This window comes from Stegodyphus dumicola, chromosome 1, assembly GCF_044657685.1.
Source record: "Stegodyphus dumicola isolate Sdum_Otavi_A_Nest chromosome 1, ASM4465768v1".
Lineage (NCBI taxonomy): Eukaryota > Metazoa > Arthropoda > Arachnida > Araneae > Eresidae > Stegodyphus > Stegodyphus dumicola.
This window is the reverse complement of record NC_140768.1, coordinates 155,624,916-155,652,381: the sequence shown is the minus strand read 5'-3', so window position 1 is coordinate 155,652,381 and position 27,466 is coordinate 155,624,916. Positions and strand designations below refer to the sequence as shown.

The 27,466-nt window shown below is 36.3% G+C and overlaps 1 protein-coding gene across 3 annotated transcripts in view; it reads left to right on the top strand.

Moving 5' to 3' along the window:
- LOC118186767 (spermatogenesis-associated protein 22-like) overlaps positions 1–27,466 on the top strand; it is a 163,653-nt gene that overhangs the window by 8,509 nt on the left and 127,678 nt on the right. The window contains exon 1 of one of the 3 annotated variants that reach the window (XM_085822348.1): positions 12,150–12,174. The exons of the other annotated variants lie outside the window; for them this stretch is intronic. Coding sequence (XP_085678474.1) covers positions 12,165–12,174 — 10 coding nt within the window. The 5' untranslated portion in view covers positions 12,150–12,164. Of the gene's footprint in view, positions 1–12,149; positions 12,175–27,466 lie in introns of those variants that run through there. 3 annotated transcript variants of the gene reach the window in all.

Here is a 27,466-nt window from a genome sequence, read left to right as displayed (position 1 = left end):
CCTTTATACTACCTTACCCCTTGAAGAAATTTATACCAGCTTACTTGCTCTACCAGATATAATTCCTCAGATTTCTACAATAATTGATAACGAAAAATGGCAACTTTTCTTACGAGCATGCTTTCCAATAATTACAGTGTCTCAAAAAAGTGATGGGACACTTGTGCTTTACAAAAGGAAACTGAAATAAAATAAATTTAAAAAACATGTAAAATTTTTTGTGGGTGTGTTTCATACTTAAATTTAGTAACAATTATTACATTATAACGTTGCGCGCCTCTAACTAGCACGCAACCTAGATGTGACTGTGAAAGCTTGTATAAACCACAGAGTCTTATAAAGGGTTTAAGTCCCTTTTTATTCAACGTACTAATTTACAATTGCGTCCTCTTGACGCTTACAAACTTTGCCAACTAGGCAGTCAAAATAAAATAATAACCTGAAAAGAAAATAAAGACAAGATTCTAACTACGAGGCTCTCTAAAATAACTAACTCACCGCGTTTTACAAATACCGCAGCTAATTCAGCAGACTTGAAGCTCACTGGAACAATTGCAACTACTTCCCGCCAAGCACATAGGCCGCAACGCGGGGTTCTTTAATTCTCGATTTCTACCTCCGCGCTCGCGAAGTAAGAATAACTCTCTCACCGAACTCGTTTCCTTCTATTTAAATCATACTACTTCCGCTGATAATTTGAATGCTTGCGCGTTCTACTCAAATTTACATATTTTGGCATTGGCAGTTCCAGGGGAAAGTAAGGCTTGACAGGAAAGATAGTTTAAACTTAAAATAAATGTTAGTTAAAATAAATATAAACCCTACATTTGCCGCTGCCAGAATTTGGAAAACTTGGAAGCAGGTCCTACAAACGACTTGTTGTAAGTTTATCTAACTCTGAACTAACTGGCGAAAGCCTCGTTTACACAAAAAAAAATCTTATGTAACAATTAAAATTCTGTTAGTCGTTACAAAGCTTTCTTCTTACAGCAACTTTTCCTGGACTTCATCAATCAATCTTGGTCTTTCCTTCCAGCATCTTTGAGTTTTCGATGCTTGAAACTCCGTCATCCGTTTTTGACAAAATTGATCCCAAGTTAGAGGTGTCATGGATGTCAATCTTCTCCTTGTTGATCTCCGCGTGTCGTCCCCGTTGATCTTTCTTTTGCGTCCTCTACATGCTGGCCTCTTGACGGAGTAATCGTCTGGTTGTTGTCCTTTGCGTTTCTGCCTGGGACGGCTGGTCTTGACGTCCTCCGGTCTGGAGTCCTTGAATTTCTTCTGTTCCTCGTACTTCTGCGCCTCCTGTTGGCGTTTCAGTTTCCGGAACGGCGGCCTTGCTGGCACCTGACTCTGTGGCCGTGTGCGCGTTCTCCTTGATGTGTAATTTCTCCTGCCATCTTTTGTAGGTGGTGTTTTCGTCTTTACCACGGTTTCTTTACACGGTTCATCTGTATTTTTGTTTTTCTTAAACGCCGGAGTTTGAAACTCATTTTTTCTTTTTGATACCGACGTCCGGGTTGTAGAAGTGCTAGGTCTCTCTTCAGTTCTCCGTTTCTTGGGTGGTGGAATACTTGTTGCAGTCTCTGGCCCTTCTATTTCGTTTAGACTTGAGTCCTGCAAGAAACTTTTAAGGATTTCAAAATCATTGGGATTATAGTATTTTTTCACCTGGTCGGGACTTGCTTTACAGATTTCCCCTCTCTCGTTTTTAAGATATCAGACTACTCCTTTGATTTCCTGAATTACATAGGGACCTTCAAACTTTGGAGCTAGCTTTGCCATAAAATTGTCTGGGGCACTTAATAAAGAAAATTTCCGCTTCAATACTTTATCCCCAACTTTAAAATGTGCTTTACGGCGTTTTCTATCGTAATATAACTTTTGTCTATTTCTTGCCGTATCCGAAGTTTTAAGCGCCTGATCAATTAGTTTTTGCACGTCCTTTTGTCTAAATTCCTGCTCTCTTTGTTGCACAAAGAATAATTTATCTAAAGGCGTAATTAACTTTCTGCCTAAAAATAATTCTGCTGGAGTTTTTCCCGTAGTATCATGATGTGCCGTTCTTAAAGCATAAGCTAATTCATTTATGTAGCCATCCCAGCGCTTGTGATGTGTGCTAACGTAACTGCGAATTATTTTTACAATGTTTTTATTAACTCTTTCTGCTATGTTAGCCTGTGGTCTATACGGAACCATTTTGATATGGCGTATATCAAGTCCATTGCATATGTTTTCAAATATTTGACTAATGAATTGTTTTCCGTTATCGCTAATGACTTTTATCGGTGCACCGTATTTTAAAATGTATCTGTGTAAGAATGCATCTGCGACTGTTTTGGCTGACGCGCGTTTCAGTGGAACAATTTCTATCCATTTTGAAAAATGATCTACTACTACTAAAAGAAAACGATTTTTATTTAACTCGCTCTGGGGGAAGGGACCAAGGAGATCTATGCCTAAAATTTCATTCGGAAATGTAGCGCGAATGCTATTTAAGTACCCGGCCGGGCTGTAATTAATATCATTTATTAACTGACATTGATTGCAGGATCTGACATACGCCGTTACTATTTTGTATAATTGCGGGAAATATACCGCCTCGCGTACCCTTTTTAAAGTCTTTCTGACCCCGAGGTGGCCCGCTGTTTTTTTTTCGTGCAACTCCTTCAAAATGCTTAATCGAAGCGAGGCTGGGATGACTGGCTTATACTCAAGATTTTCGTTCGTTGTTTTCGTATAGAATAATAAATTATCTATTATTTCATAGTTTTTTGCTCTATTTCTTATCGCATCGATATCTGTATGCTCAAAGCCTTCGGGGTCTTTCAAATAAGCATAGATATTTCCAAATTCAGGATCAGCTTTCAGTTCAGTGATAATCGTATCTCTAGAATCTAAAATTTTTGAAGTCAACACAGCGCATTTAAGTTCATTTCCTTCATGGTCCAGTTTTATACGAGAAAGTGCGTCAGCTACATTGTTTTCCTTACCCGGTTTATATTTTATTCTGAGATTATATTCTTGGAGTTTTAAAGCTCATCTTATTAACCTGGGCGTTAGGTTTTTCCCCAAGTAAAGTCTACTAACAGCCGCATGATCCGTAAAAACTGTTACTGGAGCTTTGCCGAAATAAACTCGAAATTTGTGTACAGCCATTAATACGGCTAATGTTTCTCTTTCTGTAGCTGTATAATTCCTTTGTGTTTGATTCAATGTTTTACTAAAAAATGCCAGCGGATGGTTATTTTGCATAAGAACCACACCCACCGCATAGTCTGATGCATCTGCCGCAATTTCCAGGTTTTCGTCCCCCTCAGGGAATTTTAAAACAGGGGCATTAATAAGCGCTTCTTTTAATCTTTCAAAAGCCGTGTTAGCTTCCGCTGTCCACGTAAACTTACTCTTTTTTCTTTTGATTACTAAGAGTGGTTCAACAATATTAGCGAAATCTTTTATGAAAGATCGATAGTAAGAACATAGTCCAAGGAAATACGAAAGTTTCTTGGCGGTGTTGGGCGGTGGGAAATTCTTGATAGCTTTTATTTTTGAATCTTGCGTTTCTATACCCTTTTGCGAAATTTTATAACCGAGATATTTAAGTTCTTTAGTTGCGAACTTGCATTTTGAGGCGTTAATTGTAAGACCGGCCTCTTTTAATAATTTAAAAACTTGTTCTAGATCATTAATGTGTTGTTCCAACGTACTACTCGTTATAATTATATCATCTAGATAAATTAAAGTTGATTTTCCTAGGACAGGCTTCCTAGGAACAATGTCCATAGCTCTCTGGAATGTTGATGGGGCCCCACACAACCCAAAAGGCATGCGTAAAAATGCATAAGTGCCCGATTTTGTTATAAACGCGGTCTTATGTATATCTTCGGGTCTCATAGCTATTTGATAGTAGCCAGACGTTAAGTCCAAAGTAGACATATATCTTGTCGATTTGATCTGTCTAATGATCTCGTCTATAACCGGCAAAGGGTAAACTGGGAATTTAGTTATGCTATTTAGTTTTCTATAATCGATAGCAAACCTCCAAGCCCTTTTATCCGAAGGAGGAAACTCGTTCTTTTTCTTACATAATACGACTGGACTCGCGTATTCACTATTTAAGGGCATTATTATTTTATTCTTTAACATCTCCTGAATATGTTCTTCGATGATTACGTCTTTTTGTTTGTCATAGCGGTAAGGTTTAGTCCTACAAGGTTTTTCGGCATTTAGTTGAATCTTGTGAGTCACGATCTGACAGTTTCCCGGTTTTTCTGAAAACAAATGAGAAAAATTACTCACCACTTGCTGTATTGCTTTACTTTCCTGGTCATTCAAATGGCTAAGGTCCAATTCAGGTGTCTCCACCGGTTCCACCACCCTCTGGTCCATCTCCAGCACCACGGAACTATCTTGAAAATTTAATTTGGCCCTCGCGGCCCTTAAAAAGTCCATACCTAAAATAAGAGAGTGTTGGAGGTGTTTCACCACAAAAATTAATACTTTGAGATTTTCCTCTTTTACCTGTATGTTTAATGATACTTTCCCGATGCAGTGACATGTTTTTCCTTGCGCCGCTATAATTTCCGTATTTCTGGTTTTAAAGAGTCGTATCCTATAAAAATTCTTTTTGAAGAACTTTTCACTCATGAAATTTCCTTCTGCTCCTGTATCGATGAGGGCTTCTACTGGTACATCGCCAACCAGGACTTGTATAATTGGTAGCTGTGAGTTTTTTACGATGACTGTATTTAGATGTCTATTTGGGGGTTTTTCTAAAACTTCCGGGGTCTGGACCCTCCCTTTCACAGGCCCCTCTATTCGTTTAAAGCTTTCCTTTCAATCTGTGTCTTCTGGGTACGCGGATGCTTATTTTCAAATTTTCTTTTTGGGCCTTGCCCTTCAAGTTTCGATGCGTTAGCTTGATAGTTTTTTCCCCCATATGAGCGATTTCCATTTCTTGTTTCCTCCTTCCGTCTGGTACTTTGAGAATATGTTTCCCCTCTCGCTCTTTCCGCGATTCTGCGATTTTGAAACTTCACCGCCAATTCGAAAAGTTCCTGCAATGTGGTTGGGTTTCTAATTTCAAAGTAGTGTTGGACAGCGGGTAACAATCTTGGTAATATTATTTCAATTATCTCCGCATCGGGTTTCTTGCCATACAGCATATCCGTTAGCTTGATTTTTCGTAAAATAAAGTCCGTCAATTGTGCTGTATCCCGTTGATAGAAACTATATAGCTCGGCTTCCAGTCGTGCGCGATCTTTCACTATGGGGAAGGCCTTTACTAACGATTTTTTGAAATTTTCAAAAGTATACATCGGGCTTCCAAATTCACCTAGAAGAAATTTGCCTATATTTTTCCACCATAGCGCGGCCTGTCCTCTTAGTGCTGATGTGGCGATAGCAACTTTTTGTCTTTCAGGCACAGGATAGAGCTGAAAGTGGTTTTCTATACCTTCTAAAAATACGGACACCGAATTTTTTCCGTCGAAATAGACGTTTGGCTTGATTGATGCTCTCAAAGTCTGGACCAGGTATCCAAATCCTTCTAACTGAGTTGTCATTTCTTGGTGTTGTCCAGCGGCTTCCATCCAGTTTTTGGCCATTTCAGTTCGATAAGTGTTCGGGCGCCAATATAACGTTGCGCGCCTCTAACTAGCACGCAACCTAGATGTGACTGTGAAAGCTTGTATAAACCACAGAGTCTTATAAAGGGTTTAAGTCCCTTTTTATTCAACGTACTAATTTACAATTGCGTCCTCTTGACGCTTACAAACTTTGCCAACTAGGCAGTCAAAATAAAATAATAACCTGAAAAGAAAATAAAGACAAGATTCTAACTACGAGGCTCTCTAAAATAACTAACTCACCGCGTTTTACAAATACCGCAGCTAATTCAGCAGACTTGAAGCTCACTGGAACAATTGCAACTACTTCCCGCCAAGCACATAGGCCGCAACGCGGGGTTCTTTAATTCTCGATTTCTACCTCCGCGCTCGCGAAGTAAGAATAACTCTCTCACCGAACTCGTTTCCTTCTATTTAAATCATACTACTTCCGCTGATAATTTGAATGCTTGCGCGTTCTACTCAAATTTACATATTCTGGCATTGGCAGTTCCAGGGGAAAGTAAGGCTTGACAGGAAAGATAGTTTAAACTTAAAATAAATGTTAGTTAAAATAAATATAAACCCTACAACATAACATACATTTTCTCAAAATATTAAAATATTAATTTAATAAAAATACAATTGTTTAAAAAGGAGCAGAAAATGGCTCACTTAAGTGATGGGACACTACGTACTATGCAACAAAAATCGTCTGAAGTAAGCAATAAAAATATCTTTTGGGGTATTTATTTTTACTCAAAAGCAATTGCCAATAATTTATAAAATCATCTGCAGTATTTCTCTCCAGTTTGTTTTGGAATTTTTGTGTTTTTTAGCTCTGTGCAGCCATGAATGCTAAACGAAAAGAAACTTTGCCTGGAATTTGAAAATTAGTTATTAATTTGCATATTGAACGTGGAAAATCTATTAGAGAAACTACTGAAACAGTTAACTTCAGTCATTCAACAGTTTTCAATATCATTAAACGATATAAAAAGAATCATATGATTCAGGATAAAAGAAGACCTGGCCGACCATCAAAGCTATCCAATGGAATAAAGCGAATTATCGTTCGAAATATTAAAAAAAAATCCAAGAATGAGTGCTCCTAAAGTTGCTGCTGATTTACAAGCATTATATGGAGTAATTGTTAATTCTGAGACTATTAGAAGAGTAATTCGATCTACTGGATATCACGGTAGAGCAGCCAGGAAAAAATTCTTCGTAAGTGAAAAGAATAGAAAACTCAGACTGGCTTTCGCAAAATCCAACATAAATAAGAATTCTGATTACTGGAATGAAGTTATATTTGCTGATGAGAGTAAATTTAATATATTTGGTTCTGACGGTAGAATCTTGGTGTGGAGAAAACCCAGGGAAGAATTTCGCAAACAGAACTTTGTGCCAACAGTAAAACATGGTAAAGGAGGAGTTATGGTATGGGGGTGTATATCGTCCGCTGGAGTTGGTAATCTTGTTTTTATTGACAGTATAATGGATCAGTACAAGTATATTGACATTTTAAATCAAAATTTGAAATCTTCAGCACGAAAATTGAACCTTCATAACGATTTTAAATTCTACCAGGACAATGACCCCAAGCACAGTGCTTTGAACGTTAGACTCTGGCTGCTGTATAACTGTCCTGAAATAATAAAAACACCCCCAAAATCTCCACAGTTAAATCCCATAGAGAATATTTGGCAAGAATTGGAATCAAGAACTCGCAAACACACCATTTCTTCAAAACAACAATTAAAATCGGTGCTTCAAGAAGAATGGGGTAAAATCACTCCAGAAATCACAGAAAAATTAGTCGAATCCATCCCAAGAAGATTAAATCATGTTTTAAAAGTAAAAGGAAATCCAACAAATTATTAAAACCTTTTAAAAAGTAAAATTTTTGGATAAATATTTGATGGAAAATTAAGTGTCCCATTACTTAAGTGAGCCATTTTCTGCTCCGTTTTAAACAATTGTATTTTTATTAAATTAATACTTTAATATTTTGAGAAAATGTATGTTATGTAATAATTGTTACTAAATTTAAGTATGAAACACACCCACAAAAAATTTTACATGTTTTTTAAATTTATTTTATTGCTGTTTCCTTTTGTAAAGCACAAGTGTCCCATCACTTTTTTGAGACACTGTATATTCTCTTTAACAATTGTATCTTCAAACAAATACAAGGGATCCCAATGGGAGGAAATTTTTCGAGCTCCGTCTGCGAATTATTCCTTTTCACAAGAGAATTGACATTTGTCCGATCTCTGGACGTAGCAGAACAAAAATTTTTTCAACACATTTATCGTTACATTGATGATATCATAGCCTTTAACAACCATAACAAAATAGAAGCAGCTAATATCTACCCTACTAGCTTAAAGCTAAATAAAACAAATACGGTGCAAAATAATGTAGTATACCTTGACCTTAAATCATTGATTACAATTTTATTAAAGTCTACGACAAGAGAAGAGAATTCACTTTTTCTACACTAAAGTTAACAAACTGGAATTCTAATATTTCTAAAAGAATCATCATTAACACAATTTTTTCACAGCTTCTTAGAATGAAAAGGATTTGTAATACTACAGAACACTTACAAGAAGAAATACTTTACTTCGTCACAATTTTGAAAAATAACCAAATTCCTCAGAAAATAATTAAAAATACTTTAAAAAAAGCTGGCATTAGCCTTACCAATTTTTAGATAATTTGTTTTGGATAATGAAATTTTCTGCTTAAAGCCTACCGGAGGGCAGATGATGGATGGCTAATTCAGATTATCTAATGTAAAAATTGTATAAATGTAAATGTACTGTTAATTCTTCTACAAACATTTTCTTTCCTCCAAAGTTTCTGGCACTCTACTTTAATACTATTATGTAATAGTTTTAAATTACTTAGAAGGCCAGACTCTGCTTTTATTAACAAAATCGGGCCTTTTCATTTTTCATAGTAGCTTGACAGCCCTCTACTTGAAGAATGACGACTTTTATTAACAAATGATTATTTTCCAATTTACACTTTCTTTTGAGGCCAAAAATAAGTAATTTTAGCTGAATTAGCCATTTTCACTTATTTTTATCAGTTTTGTTCTTCCTACAACTTGACTGACGCCATTTTGAGTTCTTTCCGTGTCTTTTCTCATATGTCTGCCCCTTCTGTAGAAAAGAGGGGGACAAGACTTCCCGTCAACTTACTCTCTCTGCCCATTGGCCTCTTCAGTTTTAATAGCTTCGCACGATGACGTCATTTTACGATAAGGAAGGTTGGCTTAGACTAGAAGGGATTTTGCGCCCTTTTCCAAAAATTTTTTCGAAAGCTGAGGACGGAACCTCTCAGGTCAGTTTTTTCGTTTCTTTTGTATTAGTTTTTGGTCCTAATAAGACCCTGCGACGTTTTTTACTTACTAATCTGAATACATTTTTTTACTTACAATGTTGATTACATTTTTATCTGTTTACAGCACCTTTCTTCTAATAAAAGTTACAAATTCTTTAAGGTCTAAAGGACCAGCCCGTACGTTGATGTGTATTTTGACTAATAGCAGACCGCTATTTATTTTATTTTTTTCTACTTTGATTTTGATTTTTATTTTACATTGCTCGGAATAATAATAGCCTTTGACACCTTAATGTGTTTTTCAGCGGACGCGTCGGGAAAAAGAAACAGAGCAGTGGAGCTACAAAAAAAAGGATTTATTCCAAAAAAATATTTTCGGAAATACTAATATTCTTTTATAAAAAATTTTTTTCGCATTAAACAAGAGCTTCAATGGTTTGTTTCGGCGAAACGCGTAATGGTATTTAGCCTATTTCGTAGAACAGTTTTTTTCCCTTGAAAAGCCAACTGAGAGTACGAGTGGGCTAATTTACCATTTTCCGCTATTTAATTATTGTTTTTGTAGCTTGTTTTTGATGCTTTTTGTGTCTTTATTCTATTTTTTTAAATTTTGATTTTAATTTTTATGTATAGGCATATTATATATTGGCAATTTTTAATTTTAATTTTTTGATGTATAGGCATTTTATATATTGACATTTATAATCCATGTTTTTTGTAACTCCCTTCTATATATATATTTTTTCCGTCGATCTATTTTTCATGTGAGTTAACTTTTCACATTTCACAACGGTCAGATTCATTAATTTTTTCGTGCATTAGCAAGTCTTCCAGCACTAAAATTTGGCAGTTTTATCGCGCTTATACAGTTTTTCCAGACAAATTTCTTATTGTTTATGTAGTACTATGTTACAACATTTCGTGGAGCTACAGCTCCTGGTAACTTTTTAGCAAGGTTGCTGCAATGTTCCTACCTACCACTATTCTTTCAAATCTTTTTGCAGCATTATGCGCAAAAGTTTTTCAGACCAGATAGGTCTTACGTCTAATTACCAGTTAGCTTTACATTTTCTTTTCAATTAATATATATATAGAGCATAAAGTTTGTTTTCTGCTGTCACATGTATATTTCACAATTTTGTATGCAAATCTCGAAATTTATAATAACTAGGAATTATCACTTTCTAAATGGTAAATATTAAGCTTAGATTTATTACATATCATGTTTGTAAAAAATTATAGGTAAAATTAAAATGCATTAAATTTTAAGCTAAACTGAAGTATTAATTTTTTAAACAAATTTGTTAAAGTCATAATTGTATTAAGAACTTTAATGGAAGCGAGGCTTTAAAAATAAGGTCAGTTGGTGAAGTTTTATGCTTATTCAAAAAGCATGACGTTAGGTTTTTAATGGAAGACTTCTATCTGTTAATTCAAAGGAAATTATTTGAAGGTAAGGTAAAAAAGTTATGCATTTACCATTACATAAGAGAAGTATCTTCTACTCACATAATAACTTGCAGTAATAATGCAAGTAAATAACCTGTAACGGTCACAGATATATCTGTTGAGATTTTACATAAAAAAACATGTTCTCTTAACATAATTATTTGCTGTAACATTACACGCAAATAATTTGTAACCATTACAGATATATTGTCTGGGATTTTACATGAGAAAAACATGTTTTTTTTTACATAATTATTTGCTGTAATATTACACGCAAATAATCTATAACCATTACAGCTATATCGTTTGGGATTTTACATGAGAAAAATATGTTCTACTTCCATAACTATATGCTGTGATATTACAAGAAAAAGATCTGTAACCATTACAGGCAAAATTCTTGTAAAGTTACAAAGAATACACCTGTTTCTGTTACTCAAATAACTCATGGCATCCCAGTTTCCATGAGTTTTCTTAGTAACCTTACAGATTTTTTTTTTACAGTGTGTCAACTGCACAGTATGTAGCATTCAGCATTAATACTCGTGTTGTAATTTGTATCAGTATACCAGTGTTTGAGCATAATAAAGTGTCCTTGTAACCAGAATATAATGCAATCGAGATAACAACATTAATTTCAGTAATGCGCAACCTCACAGTATGTAACATTCAGCATCAGCATCAGTGTATTAGTATTTCAGTGTGCCGCCCAACCGAGGTAGTGGTTAGCGACACCGGCTGCCGTACCGAAGGGCCCAGGCTCGAATCTCGGAAAAGGACTGATTGGTTGTAAATACATAGTGTCTGTGCGGCATGGGGAGAACTCTAAAGAAGCGGCAAGCAGAAAGTCCTCTCGAGAGGTTAGTGGTAGGAGAAGAGGGGTGGGAGACGCTCAGACCTGTGCCCGGGGCGCTCTCCTTCAAAAATAGGCGGCGCAACTAAGAGTCGTTCTGTCAAAAACAGCAGAGTCATTTTGTCACTTGTATGGTACCCAAGGCTGTTGCCAATGACAGACGCAATCTTGCCTCCTTGCCACGATGAATTTTGTAGGCTTGCCCTAGTATTAGGCAAGAGAGATTAGTCACAACCAGAAGTGTAATCAGCACCGGCGGTGAAACACAAGGAAATGAAGGTAAGCAAATATCACGAGTATGTGTATATATGTAGTAATATCTTGACGTGTGCATATCGTCAGTCCTTGTACGGCCATGTAGGATTATTATTTTTTGATAAAATCCTGATTCGGTCCTCGTGGGCTGCCGGACGTTGTTGTTCTACGTAATTGTAAGATTCGGACTGCACTCCATTAATCTATGTTAGCCGCCCAGGTATCAGGACCTTAGTCTCACCTGCAACCTGTTCTATTTGTTTGCATCATCCAGAGTTGTGTTTATGGTAGCATAGCAGTTTGATTTTATATTTCAAGGTCTGTTTGAATAAAAGTGTTATTATAACGTGCATTCCTTTACATTTTTCACAGTTTACTTCAAGCGCGCATTCATTTTCGATGCAGCTGGATAATGCTGCATCAGCTAAAACTAAAACTGGATTTCACGTTACTTACAATATTCCAAAGTGTTTCCATTTCTAGGAATAATGGATGTGACAGAGCTATCTGCCTAATGGAAGGAATGCTTTCTGGAAGACTTTCTTAAGAAAAATGGCTCTTATTCACGTTACAAGCGCAGAAAACTAAGAAAACGTCCGTAGCCTGTTCGCCTGAGTTTGAATCCTCGAGGTGAATTGTTAAAAAAAATGGTTGCAGGTCAGTAGCATGTGCACATAGTGACAATTCATTTGTTTACCTTTTAGAAAATCTTTGAAATAAGATGAATTGGGAGGTAGGGAAAAATAAATCTAGCACGTTGACGCAGATGCGAGACGCACACAAGTTTGGTTATGTGAGCAAACTTTGGCACAAAGTTTGGTTACACGAGCTACTTCCATGAACAGATTCAATGGTAATTTAATATAAAAAGTTAAAAGTCACATGCTTGTTTTTATAATTATTTGCAACAATTCACCATGGTCTGTGAAGTTTATTTTCCTGAAACAAACTCCGAATGGAGCATGTGATGCATTTCTTTTTTTGGGCACATCACTGCATAGACTAGTGGTTCCCAAAACTAATAATATATATTTATCTGGAATGATGAATTAATTTAGAATTATAAATTAATTTTTAGTAGTGATAGATATTATTATTACTTCATTATTTTATGGTTTACATGTGTAGTGCTTTTTTTTTTAGTATTTATACACACGTAGCTGACGAGGCTAAAGGCTTGAATAACGTTGTAGCCTGTTTCTTTAAAAGAAGGACTTCAAGGCCGTTGCCATTCCTTTCAACTGGATATAGTAACGCATATTGTCACCCCCGCACAATACTTATTTTCCCCCAATTCATTTAAGGCAGTGTTCATTCGCGCTTTTTATGAAGCGGAAAAACGGTAAACGGAATGGCATGGTGAAAAAATATTAAGTGACCCAATGATTTGTTGCAGCTGTCGTTCCCATGGTTAGGATGCAAATCGGAGGGGGGGGGCGGCGGAAAATGATCCTGAAATTCCTATCTTAAAGTAACAGACTTTTGTAAATTCTAGAACTGTTTTAAATGTATCGTACATAATACCGACTGCTGGAGTTATTTAATACGACGTCAGAGAATTAGACTTGATGCTTGGTCAGACAAAGACATTTTTTTTATGAAGAATTTTTCCAATTTTAATGTAAATGCTCCCAATTCAAAATCTTTACGCCGGTAAATGTTGACAATTTTTCGAAGACTTGCAAGAGTTCATTCGACGACAAACCATTCTCATTTTACCTCAAGCAACACTAAACGGGACCAGTGCATTTATTATTTATTATATATTTATTTATTCAGTTTTAAATAATTAGAAACGGCAAAATTGGGAACGATTAATGATAATAGAAATGCCTCGAATCAATAATTTATTCCTATCTAAATTATAAATTTCATAATTCATACATCATTATTAATTTGCGTTCTAAAGAACTTTAAGTTTAGGAAAGAAAAACACTTCCGGAAATCCTAAAGTCCAAGTTAAAACTGTCTGAATGATGATGGTAAAATTACATAAACTATTTGATATTTTACTTTCTAGCGTAAAATTTTTGCAGTTAATAGTTTTATTAAGTAAAAATTTTTATATGGAAGACTGCGAAACCTTCCTAGAATTCAATTTATTTTCATACTTTGTAATGTATTCCCTTTCCTTACCGTTTACCCCAGTGATGAAGTTGGAAGCACTTTCGCCTAGCATCGAGAGGTCTGAAGTTCGAATTCGGTAGATGGCATTACATATTTTCACGTTTCGTGTTTCGATAAACTTAATGACTCTACAGTGACTCTTAAACTGAAGTAAAGTATTCATTTAATTTTATCTAACCAGTTATTTTGTGTTCAGTATCTTTGCTGTCATTCTCCCTTTCTGTTTCATATTTCATAATTCTTACATCATTATTAATTTGCGTTCTAAAGAACTTTAAGTTTAGGAAAGAAAAACACTTCCGGAAATCCTTAAATCCAAGTTAAAACTGTCTGAATGATGATGGTAAAATTACATAAACTATTTGATATTTTACTTTCCAGAGAAAATTTTTAAAGTCAGTTAATAGTTTTATTAAGTAAAACTTTTTATATGGAAGACTGCGAAACCTTCCTAGAATTCAATTTATTTTCATACTTTGTAATGTATTCTCTTTCCTTACCGTTTACCCCAGTGATGAAGTTGGAAGCACTTTCGCCTAGCATCGAGAGGTCTGAAGTTCGAATTCGGTAGATGGCATTACCATATTTTAACGTTTCGTGTTTCGATAAACTTAATGACTCTACAGTGACTCTTAAACTGAAGTAAAGTATTCATTTAATTTTATCTAACCAGTTATTTTGTGTTCAGTATCTTTGTTGTCATTCTCCCTTTCTGTTTTCCTGCCACAATGTTAATTTTAGTTCGCGCATATTCAAATGATGTGCCAAGAGATTTAAAGGAAGGCTTTAGATTGTTTGGTCGGGGTGCGTTGAATTCTAGTTGAAATTCTATGAAACAGTCCGTCTTGTGTTGCTTTATTCTTGTCAGTAGTGCCTGCCACACCGACATAGATTTGAGCCAAACTGCAAGTTATTCATTTCTGTGTAGCCACGTCATAAATGCTAGTTGGTTGTGTAAGAATAAGAAGTCCCTTTGTAAGGATTTTTAAGTTTTAGTAACGTTTATCCTCTCTTATTTTCATTTCCGGCCAGAATAAGCTCGAGTATAATTGTTTATGCTAATGAGGTTGCAAACTATATAGGTATTTAAGATATGGCTTTTAGCCAAGAGAAGAGAGAGACTTCTTGCTGCCTTACTGCGCGAGTGCCTTTAGTCAATTCATGTCTGTCTTTAAGGCCAGAATTTAGTTCCTGTTGGTATTTGAAGACGTATTATAATTTCTGCATTTCGCTCACTACAGAAGTAATGTCAAAAGGCCAATTTTCGCCTTACTAGTTCTCTGTAAAGCATTTAAGTTTAGTTCTTATTTAGTTTATGAGTTTATGAGTTTACTCTTATTTAGTTTTCTTATTTTCTACGTTTTTGAGCATAAGTGCTGGTCTCTGAATCCCGAAGTGCGGGAACGGCTGTACACTGTGAGAAATAAAGGGTAAAGTTCTTAGTGGTGTTGTTTGTCCTACACACACACGAGCATATTTTGAGTAAGCTCCCTGCTCCCATTCAAGATCAGTAGATGTTTCCAAAGGCAATTAGAAGTAACAGCAGTCCTACAGCGACGCCCGAACTAAAAAGGGTGGTGGATGATGATTCTCCGCCCTAGGATTTGGTGATTAGGTTCCCTAATCCCCAGTCGCCCTTTAAAAGAGGGAGTATATAAGGTATTTCTCTCGCCTTCTTATCATGCCTTGGTAGTGTAGTGGTCAGTACGCTCGACGCGTATTCGAGAGGTCAGGGATTCGACTCCCGGCCAGGTCATTGCTCAATTTTTATCTCACCTGCTTCCAAAAAAAATACCTAATGTCTCTACACCTTCTGTTAAATTATTTAAGTTCCTAATAAAAGGTCTTTTACACCCTTCTTACTTTTCTCTGTTTTCTTAAATCCCAATCACATTATGTTTAGGCTACGCGGGGCATGACGTCGAAAGGTACAATTCTCAGAACCCGCACAATTCCAGGAAATCCACGTAGCTAGGTTACCATTTTCACTTACTACAAAGACTTGAACGTCAAACAGTAATCGATTATCGCTCAAATTCGGATCACGTGAGGCTTCAGAAGCAGAACTTTCGTCTGATTGGTTGTTTCTACCCGGGACTAAGTCCAGCCGAGACATTTTTGGTGAGGTTTGAAAAAATCCCGCATAGCCGCAACATTGTTTCCGTAGCTAAGCGGGACTTCGCCTCAGTCGGGGCTCTTTTTTCTAGTAATCCTGCCGTTTAAACCAGTGCTAACAGAAGCTCGTTTCTCAGAAAAGTCCCGTCTAGCAGGGATTGTAGCCATGTGTGATAACCTCTTTACTGGACATAGGATAAGTCGCTAGGTTCCATCAAGACGTCTCGATTTAGTGTATGCTTCTCAAGACGGTGAGACTCTGCATGGTGAGGAATAATTTTATCACCACCATGATTTGGCAATTGGGTTCCTACTTTCGCAGTGGCCTTTTACGTGAAAGAGTTTTTCCCTTCTTACGGCGTTGCTTCTTACGGTTATAAGTAAATCCGGTTAGGTTCGGAAGGTCCGGATTTCGGATCTCGGTGAGACCATCACACAATTTTTATGTTTCTGCTTCACACAATTCTCCTGTCTTCCCGTATGTCTTTGTAGCGTAATTGGAGGCTCGTCCAGCTAGCATCGGAAGGTGCGGAATTTGAATTCTGAGGAGTATACTGCTGATTCTTCAGGTTTTCTGTCTTCAAAAAATTCAAAATTACTCTACTAGCCCTCGAACTAAAATGTAGTGAACAGTAATTCGTCACAGTCAGGATATGCCGATTGGGTCCTTTCCTTATCAGTCGCCTTTTAAGTGGTCAGTCTAAAGTATTTTCTCCTATTTTATTTGCAATTTATGGGTTTGCAATTTATGGGACAAACAGAATTTTTTATACAAAAATTTTGATTGAATATAAAACCCACTGGCCTTTTTTTTTCTTCTTCTCCTATCCCCAAAAAATTATATTATAAATATTATTGGGTCAACGGGGCGCGTATAGAAGACTATAGCAATGGGCTCGCAAACATGTATGCCACCCACCAAGAAAGGGAATCGGCGAGAAGTTTAAAGAGAAAACGAGAGTGTAAAATTATATTTATATAAAAATGGAAAGTTGACCGATTACCATCTTATCAACTGAAGCGATGTACCGTAACTAATCGATTTTAAAACGATAAAGAGTCAGATTTCAATCATAAGCAAAAATCACTAAAAGTCACACACATCAACAAAGTGCACATGTCATCCCGCGTTCGTTTCGGTTTTTCGTTGTTAAATATACAAACAATGAAAAGCAAATATAAATAGGGGGGAAATCAGATTTATGTTATGTTTATTTACTTTCACTTCTTTGGTAACCTTGATATAGCAGTTTTCGTATCTAGAAGACCACCTATATTATATTATACACGTGCTTGTTTTATGTTGCGCCCAAAATCTTGCGATTTTTCTGGTTATAGGAAGGTGCCTTGCTGATTATGTTACTTCTTAATTTGTATAATCTCGTAACGAATTTGCACACATTTTTAAAAACATTTGTATCCCGTAGTCTTTTAAAGAAGCACAAACATTTTTACAGCTGTTTTATATATAAAAGATGTTGTAGGTTATTTGGATATTTTAATATAACGCTTTTTGGAGTGACAAAGAAACTTAGTAATCTAAGGATCTCTGGTCATGCCGATAAGTGTTTATCAACTGTTCTTCCTGGGGGCATCTTGGAGTTCAAATTGCAAGGTAATTTCTCCTGTCTTACCGTATGTCTTTGTAGCGTAATTGGAGGCTCGTCCAGCTAGCATCGGAAGGTGCGGAGTTTGAATTCTGAGGAGTATACTGCTGATTCTTCAGGTTTTCTGTCTTCAAAAAATTCAAAATTACTCTACTAGCCCTCGAACTAAAATGTAGTGAACAGTAATTCGTCACAGTCAGGATATGCCGATTGGGTCCTTTCCTTATCAGTCGCCTTTTAAGTGGTCAGTCTAAAGTATTTTCTCCTATTTTATTGCGAGCTTTTGTGATGAAATTGGAAATAAGGTGGTCTGGAATTCGAATGTTTTCAAAAGCAAGCACTGTATACTTTTAACATTTCTTTCTCCGAGATAAAATACCCACGAACTGTACAAATTCATGCAAATAAATTCCTTTTACCAATAAAATTATGAATGAATTAATTAATGCACAGAAAGAAATATCCAATTTCAAAATTAAAATAAACAAATTTCGAGTTTAGATTGCTGCTTGTTTTATATAAAAGTTCTACTTATTTCAAAGGAAACTTATACAGGATCCTTGTTCTTTAAGTAGTAAATATATTCAGCCTTAACAACCCGAATACGTCACTTAAGTAGATGATATAAAACACATGAATTAAAGAATTGAAAGTCGTTAAATTATCTGTAGAATAAAATAAAAGTCCTCGAATTAAGTGTTATCAGACAAAGCTTTTGAATATTTATAAAGAAGATGAACGGTTAAGTTAAAATATTAAAGCATGTGTATAAAGAGAGATCGTCAAAACTGCAGTTTCGAATTTCATAAGAATAAAATACCGAGGTATTAATTTGGCTTCAGGCGTGGTCTTCGAGAACAAGGCCTTACAGCTCAGTGACGTAGAGCGCGTGACGTCAGTACAGAGAGTGCACCCTTCTTTGGGTTTGAGAGCAGCGTTGGGTCAAAGGTTTTTGTTAGTTGCCATTGCTACGAGAGAAGTGGTTGAACTGCAATTATTGACATAAAATCTTGGTATGTACCGTGTTTTTTTCGTAGTCGGACACTTTAAATTTGAGTTTTTTTGCAATTTATGGGTTGTTCCAGAAACAATATGATGTCTTACATGTGTTCAGTGCCGCGATGCAACTGAAATTACAATACATATTTTCGCTTTTCCTGTTGATGCAGATGTGAAAGTGGATACGTGCAATAAAACGGAAGGACTTCATTCGGACTAAAAACAGCAGGGTGAGGTTTCATTACTATGATTTTATTGATATTTAAAGAAAACTAGACTAAATATTCGATGCGTTTACTATGTCTATTTTTAAAGCTAAAATGATTTCTACTGAAAAACTAGTGTAAAATGTTGTGTAGCGAATTTAATTTAATTAAGTGATTAATAAAAATCAAAATTTTAATTTGTAATTATTCAAAATTTGAGCTACACAAGAAGTTTGGTTATATTCTTTTATTTGGCTTATTAATTCTAGTGTAATCTATTTCGGCTATTCGAGTTTACGCGAACTGCGTCTTCAAATTTGTACACTCAGACAATAGATATAGGTGAATTTTTCATGTAATAAAATCAGTTTTTCATGTTAAAAATTAATTTGATTTCTTAGTATTTAATATCATTAGTTGCAGAAAAATTAGCTCTTTAATTTGACATAACTTTCGTTTTCCTAACTTTAATTGCATTTTAGTTATGAGCTTTAATTAGTAGATTTTTTTCCGTTTTCATTGTGATTTCTCTTGTGGGGGATGAAATGCCCTTTTCCGGTAAAATAGTCGCTTTTTCGAGTTTCAACGTTCCCTCGTTGGGACTGCTTCAGGGTTGTTGAAATTCCAAGTTTTCCCTTTTCAATAGGGGTGGTTATTTGGCGACGGCTTCGCGATTTAGAATTTCCGTTGGGGTTTCAAAGTGGTGGCTTTGGCGAGTTTGCTAACATGAAGGAATGCTGTAGTTGCAACTGGTTTAACTATTGGCGAGGAGGGAGTTGTGCCAAGTTGGAGTTCGGGCGCTCTCCCTTTTAACGGGCTGTTTTGTGGGACGAGATCACTTTTGACACGTTTTTGACTGTTTTCACTTGCCGTGAAGCGGAGCTAGCCGACAGCTGATTTTGTTTCTGAAACCATGTTCGAGATGAAAATTTCTAAAGGGCCATTGTTAGGCCCTTGCCTCTCGAAATTACCCTAATGATGTTGGCTCCAGTAGCCGTTTCTCGTGGCACTCCGCCCGAGAAAAATGTTCGGCATCTTTATAAAGTGAATTCCGACAGCATAGATAATAGCTTTAAAAATGAAGAATCCGCAAATTCAATAATTTTTTTCAACATCGGTATTAGCTACATTTTTCTTTCTACTCATGTTCTTTGCAATAAGTAAACAAGTGCTTCCAACCATGGTTAACGGTCAACGGTCGTGAAGAATCTGCATGGATTCACATTTAATGCCTTATTGATTCCTTTACCTTGCCTTATTGATGGAAATTCATCTCAACCCTATTCCGAGTCTAATTCAACAAAGTAAAGGTCTCCTGCTTTCACCGATGTTTTGCCTACCAATATGGACAATGGACAATTCATCTTGCTTGGTGAACTGCCGTTTGCACGATAGCTTGATTCGTAATAAAGAGAGTACTACTTCATCGGAAAACGAAGTCCATTGTGTTCGGAATGGTTGTCCTAGCTGTCTGTCTGGATGTAAAGCTAAGTTTTTTTTTGTTTGCTTAACTATTGGAAAAAATAGATTTTTTTTGCGGTTAAAAGGACTGAATTAACTTAATTTGTTCAGCCTTAAATTTTTTTTGTATTTGATAAATTTATCCTAACTCTATAGAAATCATATTTTTCTTCTGTGTGTCGATTAAGTAAAAGCATTAGATTGAAGAAAGATTTATAACCTTATTAAAATTATTGTGACTTAACTTAATTGTAAAAGAAAATTAAGTTCTTCATGAAATTATTTAATTGAATTTTTGTTACGTTACATGAGTTACTTCTTGTTGAGGATTGATTTGTAATAATGCCTCTATTAGAGCATTTTTGCTCCTCTCATGACGAACTTGTTTGTAGAAGTGTAATAGTGTCACCACTTAACCTTATCCGGTTAAACCATATTTTATTAATCAAAAGAAAAAGAAATAAATGATAAAAATTATTATGTGCAATAATAGTATTTAAATGATGGCATTGAGTGCAATATTATGCAATATTTTTTTGTATTGTTCAATTCTGTGTGAAGTGGAAAGTGTAACTTGTTAAATTTTTTTTTTATTTTTCTCCCCGGGGAGGGTACTGTTCATAAATTTTTAGTTTATTTTTGGTATGTTTTACCAGATTTGCAGAGTAACAATAATAGTGATTATAAAGAATAATGTTAAGGAATAATTACTCAGTAATAGTTAGATTTGTAAGGCAATAGTACTAAATTTGTGGATATATTTTGATTTGCCAAATATATATATATATATATATATAATTGCAATAAGAGTTAAATAAATAAGTTTTTCTAGATCAATCAATGGTTAAATTTAGTGTGCTCATGAATTTTACCAGTCTTTTACTCAAATTGATTTAAGGGTTAATCCGGAATAAACATAACGCAATAATGATAGTTTTTATTGATACTAGTATGTTATAGGTAGGTAGGTTACGGAGGACTGGAACGCCTGGTGTCTAACAGAGGTAAACAGGCATGTGTTCCAAACCCTCCTCTAACTACTGCAAAAGCTTCCTGGAACCACACGAGGCTGCACCAGGAGATTATTGAGGTTGTCAAAGGGAAGTACATGGCCTTACAAGGGCATTAGTAGGATTGTATTACAGTTTGAAGAGGCAAGCTGTGGTGTTACAGATAGTAGGTAGTTAAACTAAAAATACTTGGATAATAAGACGTACGCATAAAAAAAACATAAAAATGCATAGGCAACAATACACAAAGCACAATGCGTAAAATGCATAAACAGAGAGCACAAAAAACAGGTACATACAAATAGTCACTTAAGGCACAAAAAGATAAATGGAGTACATGAAGTCACATGAAAGCTGAAGCACAATGTTAGTGTAAGGCAGTTCTGTTGGATATATATACAGGTACATCTTGAATGATGAATGATGAGTTCATGAATACTCATGTGTGCAGAAGAGTGCGGTTAGATTGCTAAGGCGTTGATTATTGTAGCATCGCTAAGAACATAGATAAAAACACTGATAAAAGGCACTAGGATGTTGTAGCACTAATTATTGGGCAGTGCCCCAGCAATGTGTGCACCGTGAGGCACACAAGCGTTCACTAACACTGCGTAAGAAGATGTTGTTCACATGCTGTTGAAGGGATTACACACGTATCATTATGGAGGCATAACACATCTCTCTAAGGAGATGCCACATATTTGCGAATTGTTAGTATTGCCACTTTAGATTGTGGGCAGGGGAGCTTAAACACACAGTTGTGGTGAAGCCCAGATATTGTAAAATTCACTGGACTAGTCTTAGAGCTTATCGTCAGTACACCATAGCGTCATTTTGGCACGGTAGGCAAAGGTCTGTGCCCAATGCCGCGATGGTATTCATGATGCTAGAGATTGAATTAACCGCTCCTTTATGCGTTATAAGGAACCGGTGATAGGCGTTCCTATTATTTGTAGGTAGCGGAAGATGGTGTGCAGCCGTCAAAGGACATTCAAATACGTAATGGTCTGGTGACCCTTCTGATCCACAGACACAGATTTGTATTTGAGATGCCGTGGCGATTGTAATAGCTGGGAAACGGGCCGTGATCCGTGATGAAGTAGGTGAGAGGTGCTACGGCAAAGAGTAGATCGGCGGAAACTTTCGGGAGGTAGGTAAAAGTCCGTCTGCCTGTCTCGCATTCGGTCCACTCACGTTGTCATTGGTGCATTCCTTGCTCTCGTAGGAGGCCCTTTAGATAAGAGCAGGGCGCAGGTACGGTGATGGGTTGGGCTGTCGGGTTGGAAATTGCATCTTTGGCCAACGTGTCAGCAGCCTCGTTGCCCTCATTATTCGCATGGGCTTTAACCCAGACTAGATTGAGATGGTAATGAGGGTGTTGCATAAGGAGATGTTGGAGACTGAGTATGAGAGGTGAGACATGATGATGGTTCTCAAGTGCAAGTAAAGTTGAAAGGCTATCGGTATAGATATTTGCTCGTGGGATCTGGCAATCTATGAGATGTTGCACTGCTGCCGTAATTCCCAGTACATATAGCGCACAAAATCACTGCCTACACCATTCTTCTGCTTTGAACCGTCTGTGTAGATCTGGTTCCCATTCCGTGGTGCGTGTGTCGAGGTGTGAGTCTGTTGCTTGTCAATTTTGATGTGGGTTCCACTTCCTCTGAGAGCTGGATGAGTATGGGTAGAAATGGAGGGACGTTCGAACTGGACTGGACTGTAGCTGGTATTTGCGAAAGTTGCATCTTTGCGTAGGTGGATCAATTTAGTAAAAGTAGTATGTTATAGTAGAAATGAGTATTTTCATTGTTGTGGTCTACTAGTAGGGTACCTTATTGGTAAAACTTTCAAAAACGACACAACAAAATTGGCGCCGTTCTCTTTCGAACCAACTTAGCACCTAACAATTTATTTTGTGCTGTGATTTTTGCACCATCGTTTGGCTTGTACTTATAATTGAACTTAATTTTGACTTGAGACTGGTGATTGTCATGTGTACTATTGCATATTTATGTGAAAGTTTTCTTCCACATGTCTAAGCTTTTTACTGAAACCCTACTCGTTAGTTGGTTACAGTGACAAGCCTAGTGGTGGTCAGATGAAGCACAGAGGCAGGATTTACTTCTGTCAGTGTTTATCTAAGGATTGCAATTGCATTTGCGACGCTTGTTGCTGCCACAGAATCACAAAACCTTTGCATCTGCTAAACAGCATGCAATTATTGAGGAAGACATGTGGGCTAAGAGCCATGCTAGTAGTGATTTTGTAACAGCTGAGGTTAGAGCGGTGAATGCTGCTAAGCCAGCAAACGAAAAGTCAGTTACAACACCATCAGTAACCAACTCAGAGCTCACTACAGCTATTAAAATGCAAGAAGAAAATATAGCTCAGCTTACTAAAATGATGGGTTCTCTTCAAACACAGGTGCAGAGTTTAATATCACAAAGTACTCGTTCAAGACCCATACAGCCTCGTTGTTACAGATGCAACAGAATAGGGCATGTTAGCAGGGACTGTTATGCAAATATTGTGCCTAATCAGCACTCTAGACAGGGTCAACAGAGATTTAGAAGTAACCAAACAGCCAGGAGACATCCTAATAACACCACATCAGCTGTTTCGGGTACTCCAAATACCACAAGTGTGGCTACAAATGCTTTGAATCCCAAAGCATCAAGTTTTAATTTAAACTAATTCAGGGTGGGGAGAAACCAGTCTCCGTTTCGTCTCCTAAAACCCTTTTGGATGTGCCATCGGTTTTTACAGTATCCACTAGTGAGGCATTTTTGCCTATTGTAGAGGGATCTATTTTGGGGAATAAAGTTAAGTTTTTATTGGACTCAGGGGCAACTGTAAACATCATAGAAGCTAAATACATTAAATGTTTTGGAAATAAAATCTCATTGGACTCATGTAACATATATTTAAAGGGTATTGCTGCAGAAAAAGTAAAAATAACTAAGAAAATGAATTTAATAGTAGAATTTCAACAACAATATTTTGAAACAGAATTTTTGATTACTGACACACCTCTTTCATCTCAGTATGGTGCTTTATTAGGAACTAAATTTCTTGCAGACAATAATATGCATTTGGATTTCTCCACTTCTCAACTGTTAGGATCAAATGTAATTCTTAAATGGAATCTAAGTCAGCCTAGTACTATGAATAGTAATGTTTTCCCTACTTCAGTTTCTCAGTCATTTTGTTACTCTGTAACCAAACATAAATTACCACCTTTTTCACAAAATATCATTAAGCTCACAGCTCGTTCTGCAAATTTTACTACTGATACTGTTTTGATTGAACCTTTAATAGAACATGCTCAAAGTAAATTTTCCATAGCCAGGTCAGTTAATCAGACTTCTTCATCTAAGGAATTTTATGTCAAAATTGCAAATTTTTCACCGAATACTCTACATCTCAATAAAGGAATGAAATTGGCCAGTGCCCAACCTGTGAATGTCATCACATATAACTCTGAACTTGTAAGCAATATTACCATAGAAACAGGTGAGGATTTCGAGTCTTGGGGTGGTGAATTTGATCTTACACATTTACCTGAGCAGCAACAACAACAATTATCACACCTTCTCAATCAGTATAGTAACATCTCTGCTGCCTCAGTCACTGAGTTAACAGGGTGTGACACCATCTTACACAACATCAACTTGCGTGATAATATTCCTGTTAGGCAAAAGTCTTATAAAGTACCTTACCATCTCAGGGATGAACTAGATAGACAGGTGGGCAGAGCTGCTTGAAGCCAACATCATTCAAGAAAGTGACAGCCCATACAGTGCTCCTGTTTTATTTGTTAAGAAAGCGGATAACACCTACCGTTTAGTCACTGACTTCCGCAAGTTGAATGAGAAAACTATAGAAGACAGTTTTCCTCTGCCTTCCATGATTGAGTTAATAGAACACTTAGGAGATTCGAATTATTTTTCCACACTTGATTTAACTTCAGGGTTTTTCTAGATGAAAATTCATCCTGATGACACCTTCAAAAGTGGTTTCTCGACTCCTTCTGGGCACTATGAGTGGTTACGAACACCTTTTGGCATGCGAAATGCTCCTAGTTCTTTTCAAAGGTTGATGTCTATAGTTTTGGCCAATCTTTCACTATTAAAAATAGGAATTTATATCGATGATATTGTCAGTGCTTCTAAAACTTTTGAGGAACATTTGGAAAAATTGAAGTTAGTTTTTGAGAGACTAAAACGGCATAATTTAAAACTTAAGCCTTCTATATGTCATTTTCTGAAAGAACAAATTACGTATTTGGGATATAAAGTTACCAAAGGTATTATACAGCCTGATGATAAAAATTTAAAGACCATTCAGAGTTTTATTGCACCTAAAAATAGGAAGGAAGTTAGGCGATTTTTAGGTCTTATTGGCTTTTACAGAAGGTTCATTCCAAATTTTGCCCAAGAGGCACTTCTTTTAACTCAGCTCGCTAAAGATAAAGTTCCATTTTATTGGTCACATGAAGCTCAGCAGGCCTTTGATATTCTAAAAGCTGAACTTCTGAATGAACCCATTTTGGCTTTACCTAATTTTCTTAAACCTTTTTCCTTGTGTACTGATGCTTCTAATTATGCACTGGGTGCTGTCTTGTGTCAGGAAGATTCTAACGGTTTCCAACATCCAATTTGTTATGCTAGTAGAAAATTAAAAGGTCCTGAAACACGTTACAGTACTGTAGAGAGGGAAATTTTGGCAGTTGTTTGGGCCACTGCACATTTTAGACAATATCTTCTTGGTAAACCATTTACAGTTTATTCTGATCAAGCTTCATTATCTCATGTTTTAAAACTTGAAGATCCCACTTCTAGAATTGCACGTTGGATTATGGGTTTATCCCAGTTTGATTATAAGATTGTTCACAAACCTGGTAGATTAAATTTAACAGCAGACTATTTATCTAGAGCAGTAAATGTTACACAGTTAATTCAAACTTCCATTACTCCAGAATTGTTAGAATTACTCTAAAAAGAACAGTCTTCTGATCCTTCTTGCCAGCAGATTGTAAATGATCTTAAGAATAATAAGTCTCCTACACCTAATTCTCAGATATTTTTTTGTAAAGGAAGATGTTTTATATTGCAAATACAAGAAACCCAAGTCACGTTGGCAGAAACAAGATAGGCTAGTTGTTCCTAAAACACTAGTATTAAGAATTTTGCAGGAACATCATGATTCTCCTACTGCTGCACACTCAGGCTATCACAGAACACTTCATAGGGTTCAAAAGTCTTTTTTCTGGAAGGTTATGCATAAACAGGTACACAATTACATTAAGCCCTGTCACTCCTGTATCCAGAGGACGGGTCATAGACCTGCTCATAAGGCTCCCCTTATGAGAATGCCTATGGCTACCCGTTACATTGAGCGAATTGCTATGGATATAGTGGGTCCTCTTCTAGTTACTTTGGCAGGCAACAGATATATTTTGGTCGTAACTGATTATTTTTCACGATGGCCTGAGGCTTATCCTTTGCAGGACACCACATCTATATCCAATAATTGAGAAATTGGAACAATTTATTTCAACTCATGGTATACCTCAACACATTGTTACAGATAAAGGTACTAATTTTATTTTTCAAGCTATAATGAAAGTTTATAAGAAATTGGGGGTTACTAAACATACTACTACGAGTTATCATCCACAGTTCTGATGGTGTAGTTGAAAGATTAAATGCCACTTTAATTAATTCACTTAGCCACTTAGTTTCTCAAACTCAGGAGGATTGGGATAGACATCTGCCTTTTGCCTTATTGGCACACAGAACTGGTCGTCATAGTGCACTTCAGGAATGTCCAGCTTTTATTTTATATGGCAGGGATTTGTGTTTACCAATTGATTTATTATTGCAAACCAATTTTAGAACTTATGATGACACAAACAACTATTCTAAAGATTTGGTTTTGAGATTACAAAAGGCTTTTAAATTAGTCAATCAGAATTTAACGGAGGCTGCTGATAAGCAAGAAAATTCACGTGGAAAGAATTCTCATGATAAGGACATAAAAGTGGGAGATTTGGTGTATTTATACACTCCAGTAGTTCAGCCAGGTATGGCTAGAAAAATCTCTAAATTGAATCAGGGACCATTCAGGGTTATTGAGCAAGTGACTAAAGTCAACTATAAACTTTCTTCAATTACAAATTCTGATCGAATTCAGACGATACACGTGGACAGACTCACGAAGGTACCAGAGAGAATTACTTTTCCCACACTTCAAAAGGATGACTCAATTTTGACAGATAATGTACAGAACTCGTCACACGATTCACCTTACCATCTAAGGCCTAGAGATACACACGGTTTTGTGTCTAAAATGTGAATTGAAATATTTTGAGAATATATAATGTGTTTTGTATACAATTTTGGTTAAATTATTATTTGTT